The sequence below is a fragment of the Symsagittifera roscoffensis genome, chromosome 3 (genome assembly GCF_963678635.1).
Source record: "Symsagittifera roscoffensis chromosome 3, txSymRosc1.1, whole genome shotgun sequence".
NCBI lineage: Eukaryota > Metazoa > Xenacoelomorpha > Acoela > Convolutidae > Symsagittifera > Symsagittifera roscoffensis.
The window spans coordinates 9,529,854-9,545,961 of record NC_087064.1 but is presented as its reverse complement, the minus strand read 5'-3'; the positions used below and the strand labels follow the sequence as shown (position 1 = coordinate 9,545,961).

At 34.5% G+C, this 16,108-nt stretch overlaps 1 protein-coding gene across 1 annotated transcript in view; it reads right to left on the bottom strand.

Moving 5' to 3' along the window:
- LOC134842501 (carbonic anhydrase 7-like) overlaps nucleotides 1-15,867 on the bottom strand; it is a 39,581-nt gene extending 23,714 nt beyond the window's left edge. Inside the window, exons 1-4 of the mRNA XM_063858873.1 lie at nucleotides 15,683-15,867; nucleotides 8,419-8,594; nucleotides 4,725-4,877; nucleotides 3,950-4,012 (exon numbers count right to left, since the gene is read on the bottom strand). Coding sequence (XP_063714943.1) covers nucleotides 3,950-4,012; nucleotides 4,725-4,877; nucleotides 8,419-8,594; nucleotides 15,683-15,761 — 471 coding nt within the window. The 5' untranslated portion in view covers nucleotides 15,762-15,867. The remainder of the gene's footprint in view (nucleotides 1-3,949; nucleotides 4,013-4,724; nucleotides 4,878-8,418; nucleotides 8,595-15,682) is intronic.
- Between the last annotated feature and the right edge of the window lie 241 nt (nucleotides 15,868-16,108).

Sequence of the window (16,108 nt, the reverse complement as noted above, 5' to 3'; positions counted from 1 at the left end):
CGACTTCATTCTGTAACTTTCGTGATAAAAATTATTGCAAAAAGCTTGTTATTAATTTCCAAAGTGTGGCAAAAAACGCTTGTAATAAGGTTTCATGTCATGGAAAAAATTGCTTTTTTTGCATTTTCGTACAATTTTTTTGTTCCTTAAAATTGTATGAAATTACATGATGAGCAATTTTTATCGCATGCTTTTGTATGTTACACTTTTTTGTCAACACGGAAATATATTGACAACTTCTGCTTGATTATTCGCAATCCAGACTTCGACACCCTTATCACACTTGTCTGTTTCGATGTTAAAGACGAGGAATACCGTGCACGATGACAACAAATCCTATATATTGAAACAATATTCATATTTGGGAGCCTTTGTCTGAGTGCGATGCGAAACTTAGAATGTTTGCAAGTGACATGGGACCAATAACCACAACTAATTCTTACCTTGTGTCAATTTTCGTAGCAAATGGAAATGAGCAAAAAAATCCAATGATGCGAATTCAAAATTCCCTAAAAAATCATGAGCCGAATAGACTGATAAAGTTCAATTGAGATAAACATATGAGCTAAATGATACCTCTTGCCTTGATATAAAAGCCTGACTGAATCTTTGCTTATAAACTGCTTGTGAACAGAAAACAAGACAGTTTTCTGACCTTATTTTTATTGTGTGTTTTTGATGCCTCACTTGTTTTTTCAAACGTAAAAAAGCCACTTTCTCAATTTTTCATAAGCAAACATAAACTTCTGATATACATTCAGTTCTGTTTGTCCTGCCTGTGACTTCCGCGAGCATTATTCTTATTCTTTGAAGTACGCATGGCTCAGCAAAGAGTCAAGGGACACTCAGAAACGAGCTCAAAAAAGAACGAAAAGAAAAATTACTCAAAATAATTTGGTTGGGTGACTTATGATTTCGTGGGGCCTCCCAACATCGTTATCAAACTGTTTACACGTTATATGTTTTTGTATATATTTTTTAAAATTTTTTATGACTTGTTTTTTATAAGTAAGAAAACAAGTCGTACAAAAATTAGTAAAAAAATATATAAAAGCTTCTAAGCTTTTTGCATCTTTTGTATTAACTCATTTGTTTGCTTTTTTCTGTCGAACTAAAACATCAGGTTACCAAATTCGAAAACGGATGAAAATAGATACGTGTTTTGTTTTTACAAAATGCGCGATCATTACAAAAAAAATTCGAAACACGAAAAGTTTTTAAAAATTTTTTTGAAAAAAAATCAATTGCAGTTTGCAATACTGCAAATCGGCTGAAAGAAGAACAAATTAAATCTGCTTACACAATTGATGACCATCATAAGATTGCCACAAGTTTTTGCACGAAAAGAGGCGGAAGCGACAAACTTTACTTTACGGAGGATTTGGAATTATCAGATGTTAAATCAAATAACCTCGAGCATAAGTCAAACTACATTTCAAATCAAACAATTTAAGACTTATACAGAACCTGTAAAGAACTCGGGATAAAACTGTCAGATGATTGTAACAGCTTCACCCATCTGAATTGAAAAAACGCATTTCGCAAATTGGTTGCAATGTAAACAAATATTAGACAGTTTTTTGGCAGAAAAAGAAACAAGATGGAAAAGTAAAAAGTATGGATAGATAACTCCATTAAAAAGCAGCCAATAATAAAAATACAAACTTTTGCAACTCCATCTCACTGAAAAAAATTTTCAAAAACAGTGAAAAATTCAATGAATGTGCAAAAAAATAACCATCTGGTACGGGACAAAAGTAACACACTACCAACAGAAATTTAACACAAAGACTGAAAATATTTGCAGAGGACTATTCAAAATTGTCAATGAGGTTACTGGTAAAAGTAAACTAAGAAATAAAAGCGAAGTTTTCGATGTACGAGAAGTCGAATTTTCCAATGCTTGTTTTTCAAGAAGATGAGAAAAATTAGCTGAAATAAAACAGCAGGAAAGCTAAGAAACAACATTAAAACTTAAGAACAAAGCTTTTAAGACCGTTTGAAATGGCTAAAATTCTTGAATTTATTTCAAAAAACCAAATTACAGTGCAAATTGTTTCAATTTAAGTTATGTTTTCTTGAATTCAAAAGCTTATGAAATAACCCCAGTGCTGAAAAATTTGATCCAAAAGTGAATTGATAAAAAACATTTCCCAGCGTGCTTAAAAGCTGCAAAAAGACTCATAAGGAAGGATCTGAACTTAAACCAGAAATCTACAGACCAATTTAATTACTTCCAGTTTTAGGTAAAATAATTTACTACAGAAAAATTAACTTCAAAAAAATAACCTAGAAAAAAACAAGTATTTTAAGGATCAAAATTTTCTATAGACTACACAAGTTGGTATCAAACAAGATCAAGATCAATTGATGCAGTAGCGTCACTTACTGAAACAATCCGACTTGAGCGAGACAACCAAAAGAAATTAACGCAATGTACTTTTCTTAATATAAAGAAGCTTTCGAGACGGTCGATGATATACAACCTCTAGGAAAATATTACTCTTATGGACTGCGTGGTCCAATTTTTGAATCTTTTGACATCATATTTTCAATATAGATCACAGTTTCAGTATCTTTTTAAAAAAACAGCACCAATAAAATTTGTTATTGAGTGCCACAGGGCTCGGTTTTAGGTCGACTTCTTTCTATTAGCTTCACAACTGATTTATCCTCCAGTCAACATAATTCTCATACTTTCTTTATGCTGAAGACACTGTTACTTTAAGTTCATCAGATGACTCATTAGATCAATAGAATCAACCAGCACTAAAAAAAAACTAAAAATTGGCTGAAAGAAAACATTCTCGCCCTCAATACCAATGACTATAAGCAACTAATTTGGAAAAAATGGATTGCACATGAATCAACGTGAAATTGAAAACGTGAAATCAATTAGGTATTTGGGAATAACAAAAGACAACAATTTGAGTTTTTCGTTCCCGTTTCTTTTCTCAGGAAGAAAAATAAATACATTTTGCGGTTCCTTTCAACAATTAAGTAAGCTTCTAAGAAAAAATACACGTAAGCAAATCGTTTGTGCAACGTATCATTCCATATAGAGTTTTATTATATGGTACTCCAAACAAATGTCAAGAAAAAATCAGGATAAAGATCTGAAGAAAGAGATTATACAGAACAATTTCATGAAGCTTAGATTCGTTTTAATGAGGTCAGCTGATTTATAATGTATACTTTTACTGATTTTCATTTTTTCGAAATTTTAACACCTTTAATAAAATAATCTGAAAAAATATCCCAGTAGATACTTACGCATCGTAATAACTGAAAAAGATCTAAGTAAAATATCAAAACAAAAAAGAAACTCGAAAGTTTCACGACTGGTGCGAATTACCAAACAAAAAACTCACTGCGTATAAGAAAAAAAAACTGACCAGATGCGTCTTTAAATAAGGAAAAATTTGCAATGAGTTTACCAAAAAAGAGTCCAAAACAGCCTAAAACAGAAGAAAAACACCTTTTCTTAGATAGCTTATTTTAAACAAGGATGCTCTATTGACCATAATTTATAGCTAGGAATATTACTGTAACATCTCAACATGTTTTTTGTCATATTTTCAAATATGCGTTTTCTTTTTTCTTTTTCTTCGTTTTTTTTTGCGTTTTGGTTGATACCGATAAAAATTGAGAGATGAATTGAGAAAAAAATAAGAAAAAAATTATCAGAAAATGTACCAGAAAATCTCAGGACTCTCTCTCAGGCTAGCGGATTATAACAAATTCCACTTGGGCATTAGCCTGAAAACAGTTTATTATTTTCATTACTTTTAAAAAATCAACTTTTGAGTATCCAGAGTGGCGAGGCAAGTAACAGATACAAAGTTTTTACCAGTTATCAGTTATTTTTTAACACTCTTTTGAACGGAACTTTTAATGCCTGACTCATTGTCTTTAGATTGATTTCGAAATAATAGAACTAAATACATACCTCAACGAAGAATCCCAAGACGGCCAAAGTAGAAGTTTCTTTGCTCTTGAATACAAAGTGAAACTGAAACAGCCAACTTAATGAAGATAATCAAGGAATGCCTAAAAAATTTTAAAAAAACACCTCGAGAATTTTATGAAATTTTCAAGATGTATCTAAAAGGTCGCTTTCCATCATGATTGGACTAATTCCGCTCAGGGGTTCGATCCCATGATTGTTCAAAGGATCGCGGTTTTGTAAACGCTTTAAGATCTCCAATAACCAAAAAGTCGGCGTTTCTAAACATGTTTTTGGGCGCAAGTACTCCAATAAAAACTAAATTTAAATGGCGCCAACAGCACCCAAGAAAAACTAAAAGGTCGGTCGGCCGAAAACCGATGTCATTGAATAATTGAATAGCACCAAAGAAGAAACCGTATGGGTGGTCAATTTATCGAATGCCTATAGAACCCTTTAACTTATGAAACCTTTAGTGCTAGGCATTCTTGGCTGACGTTATGCTTTGAGCTAAAAAAGCAGTCGCTCTTTGAAAACTTCGAATTTTGTTAGGTTTTTTTTTTGTTTTTTTTTGTTCAAAAATATTGTAATTTTGTTGTCTTGAACTGCATAATGCATGATCATTTACACCAGCACTAGCTTGGAAAACTTTTTCCTGCTTCTTATTTTTTCCAATAAAATTGGTTTTGTTTTAGCGATTTCAAAATTAGTCGAGCGGTGTCAAACGGATATTATTTGAAAATAACGGTTACTAAACCATATTGAGTTTCGAACATACCTCGGCCGGATATTGTCGCTTGTCAACCGTATGTTCCGATCCCATCGGGAACCTCGTGTGGTCTCCCCAGTGTGCATGGAACTGAAGCAACTCGTAGCGTCTGTGGGTTAGTCCACCCCCACCCATATTCAGCCCATTCCCATCCACTGACACCTTTAAAAAGATCAACAGTTTCGTCTCCAGAGTTGCGAGGATAGTAACAGATAAGTAACTCCTACCAATTATCAATGCAGAAAACCAAAAGTTTGCTTTTGCTCAAGATGAATATTTCGACACGCAGATTATAATATGCTTTCCCAGATCGAGTTTCTCGATTATTTTTCATCTTGCTCGATTAAAAATCGGCATATTTCGACTTTCTCGACCAAAGAAAAGTTTAAAATTAGCTAAGAAGCGATGAAAATAAGTAAGTCAAGTAAGTGCAGATTAAATTTTGTCTTTTTTTACGAGTTTTGCAGAGTTTTGAGTCTGCAATTTTTTTCAAAGCAATTTTTTCTTGACAATGAGTAAAGAAATCCGAAATTTCTTTTATTAACCCAAAAATGGCGCTTTGATGTTGTATCGCAATTAATCCCTACGAAATCTCTATTTCAGTCACAGCTTTCCCAACCGATGGCGCAACCGTACTGCGTTTGAGTCTCTACTTTCCGGACCCTGCGCGTCTTAAGTCGCGATCTTTCGTGACTAAAAACCTCAGCGCGACTGCGAAATTTCGGGCGCGCAACCTATTTTGCCCGAATGTTTTGGGTCGCGGACCTCGAACCACCGGATACGAAGCTTGTTAATCGAACTTGGTCAGGTTAAAGGTCATCAGCCGTACCTAAAGGCCTGAAGAATCTTTTGATCTCAATTCTGATCATAAGTCATCCAAAAATTCTCGATTGTTTTGGCCACCCTTGAAAAGTTACAACATTAAGAGGCCAAACTGTGCATTTTGTGAATTTAAAAGCGGATTCCACAAGAAGCAAAATTAGATTAGTCGCGCGCGGAAACCTCAGCGTTGCTACGTTTCTTTGATCTTCCTTGCTGGTTCGGGTTCCACAAAAAAATTACTAAAACACTGAACCGCTCAAAATCGATAAAAAACTAAGCAAATTTGCGGAATTCGCATCAAGGTTTGCAGAATTGGGAACAGTTTGTGGAATCCACAATTAAGAAATGAAATAAAGATGTAAAAAAAATTAGCTGTTGTGGAATCAACAAATTGTAAGCTGAATATCCGATATGAAGGCGCAACCTGCGTTTTGTTTGCGGATTGAAGTTACATACATAGTAGCATTTTAAATCAAATCTTTTATTTACCAGGTGGTCACTAGCGAGCTTTGTCCTAACTACTGCTACTATTTAAGCTACTAATTGAATTATCAAGCGTTTGATCTCATTTCATGCCAATTTAACATCAACTTCGATCTCAAATCCTACCCGCATCTTACACCCAACTTCGATCTCAATCCCTGTCAACGTACACCCAACTTCTATCTTAACTCAGGCTAGGTTAGATATCAATTCCTGCCTGGTTTGTTCTCAATTCTGCCTCACACCCAACATCGATCTCAATTCCTATCACTTTGATCTCATTCCTGCCAATTCCTTCGATCTCAATTCTTTCTATCTCATTCCACCTCTCAACTCAAACACCTCATCACAAATACTGGTGATTAGAAATCTTAGAGTTTTCATACAAGTAGACGTATGAAACAAATACTTCAAAGTATCAAAATTTTTGGCTTTGATTTTTGACAGCACGGGTACGTAATCTAAAATCCAACCCTTTGTTTTTTCCCCCTTGATTTGGAAGTGTTTGCAGCCAAAAGTACTGTGTCGGTGGTTGCTAGTTTGGTCTTGAATAACTATTCAAATGTCACTTTTTTGAGTTATTGATAACCGTTTCTGAATTTTTGTCTTGAATGAATTAATTAGGGCTAAATTAGTCTTAGTTGAATATGCGCCCATCGAATTGAATGAAGTTGATAGATTAGTTTTTTTGATTACTTAATTTCTATAACCAAGTCACTAAAGTTTTCAGTAATCAAAACACCATAGTAATTTTTTTCTATTGTTCAAGTAAATATTTTATATTTCACGAGCTCTTGGCGTCTTAAGCAACTTTTTTTTCAAGTTGCATTGATTAAGTTTCAATATTCATCTACAAACACCTTTTAACTTTTTTTTATGCGAGTACTCGAATTGAGCAGAGCTGCATCTAGAGTTCAGGATCTTTTAAAAAATAAAAGTTTTTTTTAGAAATAATCTATGAAAACTATTTGAAATGATTAAAGCTTTAACAATGCTAATTAATCCATTAATACAACAAAAATCTCATTTCAAGGCGGTTTTACGCAATTTCTGGCGATATTTTATAGTTGTTTCGAAACGAGGCTGTTTTATAATGTCTTCCCGTGAAAAGGCCGTGTGAACCTTATTTGCTAAGTTTTAATTTTGGCAAGTTTTCGAGATATTAGTTTATCTGATTTTGGTATAACTTTGAACAAAGCTTTGAAGTTTCACGAGGCTTTTTGTAAGTGATAAACTTCAAAAATTTAACAAAAAGAGTCATATGATCAAAAAATTTCTTTCATCCAACGTATAAACATAGTACCACTGATGTTTTTGCTCTGACCATTGAAAATGGGAAGGAACTTTCAGTTCGGGTGTGTTTTAGTTTTTTTCGTTTTAGTTATCATTTTTTTGTTTTCCACGCAAAACCAGGAGCCACGAATAATCATAGGAATGGGTCGATCGTTATAAAACTTTAAAGCCCTTTCAGTTTTCATTCGAACGTTATCGAAAAAATTACAAAAAATTTTCCAAAAAATGACAAAAAATGTCGAGAAAAACCAGTTACAAAAAAAAATGTCATATCAGTATTTGACTAAAGTGACGAGAAAAACCAATATCGATAAAAATCACTCTGGAATATTTTGATTTTTGAGGGGTGTGAGCAGGCTTTACCTAGAATAATCGGCGTAATGGCTGGAGTGATATATTTATATATTTATATGTCACATTATGATTGGAACATTATGTCCTACTTGCACAGCCACATGCTATCCTTGTTTGATTTCATTTTCGGTTAGAAAATTGACAGCCGCAATTACAATCACTGAAATATTTATTGTTCTGACTTTCGTAACGAAAGTAACGGAATATTGGGTGGGTTTTTTTTCTTCAGACAAATTTCGACTTTTTAACTAGAAATTTTTGACAGCTTTTTTTATATCATCCAAATAGTATTGTTGGTTTTGAGCTTAATTTTGAAAAGATATTTCACGTGTGATCATTTTTTGTAAAGTTATGGTGGTTCAAAAATTTGGGACCATTAAAGCGCAAAATATTTCGCGCTATTAACGCGTCAGCGGAGATTTAATTCGTCTTAAAAATCATTCCAAATTGGTTGAAGGAAGCTTATTTGCCATAATTGATCTGTTAATAGGAGAAAATCTATCACTTTGTTCTTACTATGACGTGTGGGGGAATGTTGATACAAAACATCTCATTTATAACAAAAAAATTTTAATTTTGTTTTAATACATTTAGCTTTTTCATGTTATTACTGCTCCAGGACCTTAAAAAAAACAGTCGGAACATTCAGGGCTTCGCCCTGATACGAGCAGTCTTTTTTTCATTTTATGTATTGAAAAACTTGAATTAAGTATCTCTTCGAACTGGAATCAAGAAACAAGCCTGGGCTAACCTTGAAGCCATGTCCAGTATTGCTCAGAGTCGCTTTTTGCACCGGACGGTAGAATGCCTCGGAGAAGAAAAAGGGAGACAAATAGTGAGCTGACAAGACCGCCTCTGATTGGATGTCAATCGGACTCTGTCGGATTCCATCGCAGTTCGGAAACGACTCCCCCCAATCTTTCCCTTCTGTCAACACATAGACAATAAAAACTAGTTTAAAGTTCGCTGGCTATCCGCTTTATTACGAGACACCGTTGTGTTTTGGAAACTAATTTTCAAGAGTGGGCTGATTTTCCAAAAACTTGCTCCATCCACTCATATTGAATACAAAATGGAATCTTGAGTTCCCATGTTGATCTCGGTACACAAAACATGCTTGTCATACAATTCATACAAATAAAATGCTTGTCATACGCTTCCATCAATTGATCGTATGTAAAAAATGCTCAACATTCAATATATATAGTTGGGGTAATTGCATTGAGAGTTTGGAAAATTACCAGCCGAACTTAATTGTTCCGACTTTCGAAGAAAACAGAATATTATGCTCGGTGTGGTTTTTTTATTCAGTCAATTTTCACCGATCGAAATAAAAATTTTCAACAAAATTTTTTTATACCCTATTGAAGATAATGACTTCTTGAGTTCAAATGTAAAAAGATATTTCACCTCAGATTATTTTTGTAAAGTTCTGATTTCTAAGACGGTATAAAACAAGACCCATATCAACAACTAGAGCGCCAAATTTACCACAGCAGTAATGGTAGAGTTCAATGAAGTTTGGAAAAAGGAAAAGCTCCTCATAATACTGTTCCATTTTTCTTAATCTGAGCGCTTGATTTCAAAAGTCCTAACTTTTTTTTACAAGTTACAGCACAGGACACCAATCATCTCGTTTTCGTACGCAACTGTCCTGAGCTTGATTACACTGATGATGCAAATCAGTTTCGAGTTCGTTAAATGTTTTTTTTAATCGAAGTTGTTGTTAAAACGAACAAAGACGTGCTCTGAACATGAATAAAGACACGCTCATTTAACACAATTTTTTGGTACATTGTGACTTACTTTCTGAAGTATTGTAATAAATCTGACCCGATTGTATTACCGTGATTTTATCATACTTTGTGAAGTCGAATAATTTGATTTTTTCAACTTCACAAAAGATTTTAAAATCACGGTAAAACAATTGGGACTTTGGGACTGTTGATTTTTTTTTCATATTTTGGGTAGAAAGTTGTTACAAACTCAAACTTGCGCGCACATAGCACAATCTATTTTGATTTGCCATAGGTAAGACACACATACTTGTTTCTCATATTTGATGTATTTTGAAAACACTTTAGATGCACTTGGATTTAAATCTTTTTGAAGTTCATTTGACAAACGAACTTGAAAGTTATCAAGTGAAACTTCTGTTATTGAAAAATGCAATTAAATGGGTTGAAAATCGCTATTAGCGTGAAGAATACCTTGAGTTTATCATTGCGATGAATGATCATTTCCAGAGTCAAATGTTTTCAAACTGAAATATACACTCCAAACTTACGGTCGTTTTGAAGATTTTCGTGATAATTGTCACTCTAGCTTTCATCAGCCAGAAAATTTCTCTGCTCATTTCGCATCAACTCATATTTTATCTATTAATTGAGTTAAATCAGCTGATTTACGTACTACTGGTTCCGTTTTTATGCCACTCTCGGACATTTGCAATATGTTAATTTTTTCGTGACCTTTTGCAGTTTAAGTGAGACAAAAAAGTAACAAAATTCAAAATTTCATTATTGTCATAGAAATCGTCAAAGATCCGTCCAAGTTGGCTTTTATTGAGAAGGTTCAGCTGGAAACAGAGCAAAAACCGATTCTAATGATATTTAATTCGAGGGGGGAGAGACGCTTATGCAAACTACGAATGAAAACGGGGATGAGCATGGCATTAAAAATTGATTCGGATAGGCTGGAAAAATGCATTCGATCCTACAGACTTAAACAGCTTATGGGTATCGCCAAACGTCAATCAAAAAATGTTAATTTTGCTCCATTATTTGGACAATCTTACAGAAACCTTGCTTTCCGTGTTTGAAAACCACAAATTTTGAAGAAAAAAATCAGAAATCATTGCCATCAGAAATGAGTTGCTTTTCATTTACGGCTGAGTATAATCTGACACTCAGCATCGACGTTTGTCTCGTTAAAAAAAGCGAGCGCACCAGCTGGGTGAATACCTGATTTGAACAACCTTGATACATACACAACTGGAAGTACAGTATAAACCCAAAAGTAATTTGAGTTTTATCAAAAAAAGAGGGATTTTCTTCCCATGTTTCTATAAAATAGATATTAGCTCTAAAACTTAAGTACTTCACATTCAACTGCCTCTTTTGTTTGGACCTACTCAACATCATTTTGCACTTAAAACCGGATTGCTAAAGTTCATCATTCAGAACAAATTAAATGTAATTGCCCATTCTTGCAAAATTCTGAAAACTGCTTTGACGTTAATTGGATTGAGAAAAATAAAATCCTAAACCTTCTAAGTACTTGTACCTTCAAGTATTATGGTTTACGCAGCTTGTTGTTCCGACTTTTGATACGAAAGTAACGGAATATTTGTGCTCGGGGTGGGTTTTTTTTTTCTTCAGACAAATTTCGACTTTTTAACTAGCCATTTTTGACGGAATTTTTTTATATCATTCGAAAGGTATTACATTGAAATTTTTCATAATATTAATGCTCCATAGACCTTAAAAGGCAGTCGGAACATTCAGGGCTTCGCCCTGATACGAGCATTCTTGTTAATTGTTTAAAATTTCGTGGTTGCTTGCTCCGAATACTTTTTGTCTAACCTCAATCATTTAACTGAGTTGTAAGAAATCATGAAGCTTGTGGACATTCTATAGCGGTTGCATCAAAACTTTTCACTAAATGAGCTCAAAAAATCAAAACAATATTTTTCGACAAGAACAGCTTTAAGCAATGCGGTAGATTTGATTGACAAGAGAAACCTATTGTTAAAGTGATGTTTTCCCTATGTTCGGGAAGTCGTGAATCGTCCAATGAAGATCAAAAGTTATCATTGAGCAGAAAAATGCCTTGACCATACACTAGTATTATACAGAGCGACAATACCTCAGATTCATTGACTTTTTCAAGTTCATTCCATCCTTGCACAAATTGTTCGATAAAAAAGTGAGTCTTTTCAATATTTTTTCCTTAAAAAAAAACACAAAACATCGGCTTTTGTCGCGGCAAAATTTTATTTTTGTACTCATATATGAGAAACCCACTGGTTTAGCAGACAAGCGACTACTGCCCTTACAACATTGGTTTTATTCTTTTAACGTTTAACGGAGAAAAATTTATCAAACGTGACGCAAATTTCGGAAACGCTCCAAAATCTACAAAGTTTTGGATAATGATGTGAGATAAAGATCAACTGAACCTCGAAATACTAAAAAAAATAGTACATGGTGGTACCATTTCTGTGCCTGACAGCTATTATTTCAAGGCTTGTAGCAAATATTTCTGGTTTTTAACCCTCAAAACCGAGCAAAGATGATTCGAGGATAGTTGCGAGAATCCCCTATGGTAGAGTTATACGAACAGAAAACCTGATTGCGTAAAATTTCAATCTTCAGCTGGTTCAAGCTAGGTGAAATCTTTCTTGATCATGAAAAAAGATTCAGCGGTTGCAAATCTGCTAGAAATGGATCTTGAGTTTTCACACAGTAAACAACTTAAAATAAATCCTCTAAAAAACTTGTTTCGGCGGGTGTGAAAGCAAGAAAAAATAGGGTTTCGTTAGAAAAAAAAGAAGTATTGCCGAATTAACATGATAAAATAAAGACTACATTAAAATAATTGGCAAATTGAGGTGAGTTTAGGATTGAAGGTGCGTCATCTTAAAGGTTGAGAAAGAGCACAAGTAAAGCATAAAATCACTTTGAACAAAAACAAGCGGTAGCAAACCCACAGCGAATACGGAGAAGCTATCTGTAAATTCCGGAATAGTTTTGCGTATGGCAAAACAAGCGAATCGAAACGAAAGCGGATGCTTGTTCGGATAGCTATAGGACAGCGAGAAAACTGGATTTTCAAAATCAAATCAAAATAAATTTTTGATGAAAACTTTGCGGTGTTCGCGTACCAGATCAAAACTGGGGACTTATATCTCGAAAGAATTTTGTTTTTCTTTCATGGTCTACCCTCTCCTTGAACTTGACTCAGAAAATAGAACGGTTCATATATAAACTTCCAGTGCACGAAATAAACCTAGTTTATTCTCCTGAAGCTCGAAATGTACTCGACGCGGAGTTGTTTTGAAAACTTTTTGTTGACGGACATTTATCATGGAAATTTTTTTTGCGCAAAAAACAACTGCGTCGAAGAAAGCCACCAGACTTCTGTCGGCAAAAACTTGTTTTTCAAACACTAATGTGCCAAAAAACTTGTTCATAAAAATCTCTTCCAATTAAAAAAATATCTTTTATGGAAAAACAAGTACAACAAGACAAAAAATTGTCCGCCGTCTAAATTTTTTTTCCATAATAGACTAGAAATTGAAGCTAGTTATCGAAGCAAATTTCACTGCTGATTTCTTTTGGGAAAAATCAAGTACAAATAAGGCTTCAAGGAAACAAACTCGGTTTTTGTGTCCAGTGGAAACTTGTCTTTGAGTTTGAGAACTACAAGTTTGTACTTTAGTCAAAGAAAGAGTGGGCCATCGGGCATTTGAACAGTCAAAACTGCCCAAAATTGTTTTGTTTTTGGCATTTTTATGGTATATGATTTAATTAAGATCTCGCAATTGATCTGCTTTTAAATGGTTTAGTAATCATATCAATAATGAATCAATCTGCAGAAAACTATCGGGCAACGGTATGACAAAAGCTGCCCAGAGCATGATGACGCCGCGAGGTTTATCGCGAGATACTTCCTTCTGGCTCACTCTTTAGGAATAAAGTTACCTGAATAGCTCACACGTTAAATCAATTACAAACTGGGACATCAAACAGAACTTCGTTGTCGGCACACGTTTACAAGCGTTACATTCTCGAGAACAATCAAACAAAATATCCACAAAGGCAATAAAATATTGATAACGATGCAGAAAGGCGAAATGCTGATAAAAGCGACAAAGATCGACGCTCAATACCTGCTGAAGGGGGCAATTTGGATAGCTGGTTACAATTTTTGAAGATTGTCATCAGCCTCTCATTTGGGATTTTGTAGAAATTTTGGTAGGAGCAACGCAGGATGTTTTCATTAATCAAAACGTTGGCTGGGCTATCGAGAAAAAACTAAATCACAGTTTAAGGATAGTTGCCAAACTGAGAACACTCATCCGCTATGTTTGCTCCCTGAAGTGCTCGATTAGCCGAATAATTATTGACAACTACTGATCAAGGTATCTTTGTGCTCAGGAAGTTATTGAGATTGATATATAGATATTAAAAGCAGCAATACTGCAGGCCTAGACACAAATGCATTGGATGAGGAACAAACTTCTGGTTCTGGTAAGTCAATTCAGTGGCAGTTGAAGTTTTGGCATTGATTTGGTGATTAATGCAAAAAAGAAAACAAAATAAATAATCCGAAAAACATCAACATTACCCCCCCCCCCCAAAAAAAACAAAACAAAACTAAACGGGGGGGGGGGGTAAACAAGCGGTTGAGGGGGTACACCCCCCTCCTCTCCCCCCCCCCCCCCCCCAACTATATCATTAAATAGTTCCCCCCTCATACCACCGTTCAAACCCTACCCCTTCCCCTTGCGAAAGGCGGTTGTGGTAAAAAGACAGTAAAATGAAGTGTTGAACTGCGATGAATTAAAAAAGTAGGGACAAAAAATATATGTTTTATTGTGAATTGTAACATTTTATGAAACAAAACGCGTAGCAACTGCCCTCAACAGTAAATGAGATAAATTTGAAAAAATTGTAAGTTTCATGAATAGCTTCTCGAAAAAATTCATTATAACCGAAAGATTTAGGATTATAATTCATTTTAAATTGATTTTCATCGATTATTGTGGATTATATTGACAAAAAATTTTTTAGGATTATAATCCATTTAAATGGATTATAATCGATTCTTTTGTCATTATATAGCTACTGACCATATTATGATTATATAATCGATTATGATCCATGGGCGCTCGGTGCTGGTAAAAACAATGTGTTCCATCCAAAACTTATTTTTGTGGAATGAAAATAATATGTAATAAAAAGAAGACCCATTGTTTATAAATGCAAAACCCGGAATTCAAAACCCTGAATAGTAAAATTCAAAGGGTTTTCATCTTCGCTCAACAAAATCTGCACCGCGCGCCTAAATTAGTCCAGAGCCTGACCAAATTGGCAATTTTGAACCGCAAAATTTTACAAAATTATTTGAAGTATAAAATTTGTTTCGAGCACAGGGTGTCCATATCTTCAAGGAACAAAAAACCACAAGCGTAAGCAGGGGCGGATTTGGGGGGGGCGGTAGCTTTCCCCCTTCTCAGGGATTCGACCCCCTGCCGACCCAAAGGGTCCCCCTTCTTCGCACTATTTTCTGATGTCCATTTTTGATGACAGACCCTAAATTTTTCTAAAGGCGCCTTTGGCTCCAAAATAAACTAATTTTGAGGGGGGAGCGCGCGCATTATTTCGAAAGTCGTAATCAGACAGTACCATTCGTGCATTGCGCAAAATGCTCATGCACTCTGAAGTATGCTGCCAAATGTTTGTCTGTTCCTTCACTAATCGTCGTATAAATTGCTGAGCAAAAGTCAGCTGGGGAAAAACGCGGAACAAAGTTGACGCGGGAAACTTCAGAAAAATACGCAAAACCTACATTTACGATCCTGTTCATAACCTTGAAGAAGTTTGAACGTTGTAGCTTCACACGTTTGCAATCTTCTAGGTTCACGTTTTTTCTCTTAAAACATTGGAATAATTTTTTTTCGCAAAACCGTCAAAGAAACACAAATCATAGTTTGTTGTTCCGATCTTTGAAAAAAGTTAAGGAATCGTATGGTCCGAAAGGATTTTTGTTTGGCAGTTTTCGACTTTTAAGCGAAGTGTTTCATTCTTTACCTAAGTTTGTAGACCCTCTGAAAGATACTGATGACCGAGTTAATGAGCTCAAAATTCAGAAAAAATTACTTATGTTTTGCAGCTATGTTGGCTCGAAAATTGTTGGTTTCATAAATTCGTATCATAGTCTATTTGAAAAGCAATCAAGACCTTAACAGTTTTACAAAAATAGGATTCTTGAATTTCTATCTGACTTACGGAAATCATAGTTCCAACCATCCGCTGACGCTGTATACTCAGACAAAATTAAGGCAATCAAAATGGAAAACGCAAGCATGGTTTGAGTTTGTCCTTTGTGATGAAATTAACACAGTTTTGAGTTTGAAATTTGGTTCTTGTGATTTGGAACGGATTTTACTACTAGGAAGTTTTCAAAAGCAAATAAAACATATCGAAAAGTTTTTTCTAATTTTAGTTAGAAACACTTGATCTCCAGATGTGGTTGTTTCATTCTTTCTCTGGCAAATGTCATCTAAAGTCAACATAAACTTGAAGTAAAACTAGATCCTTCAGTCAGATAAAACAACCATTTTGAGATAAATAAAGCTTTGTCTGAAAAAATGTGTGAAGTCGAATAATCGAAAAGAAAGTTAATTCTTTTTGATTAAAGTTTTTGTTTGATAA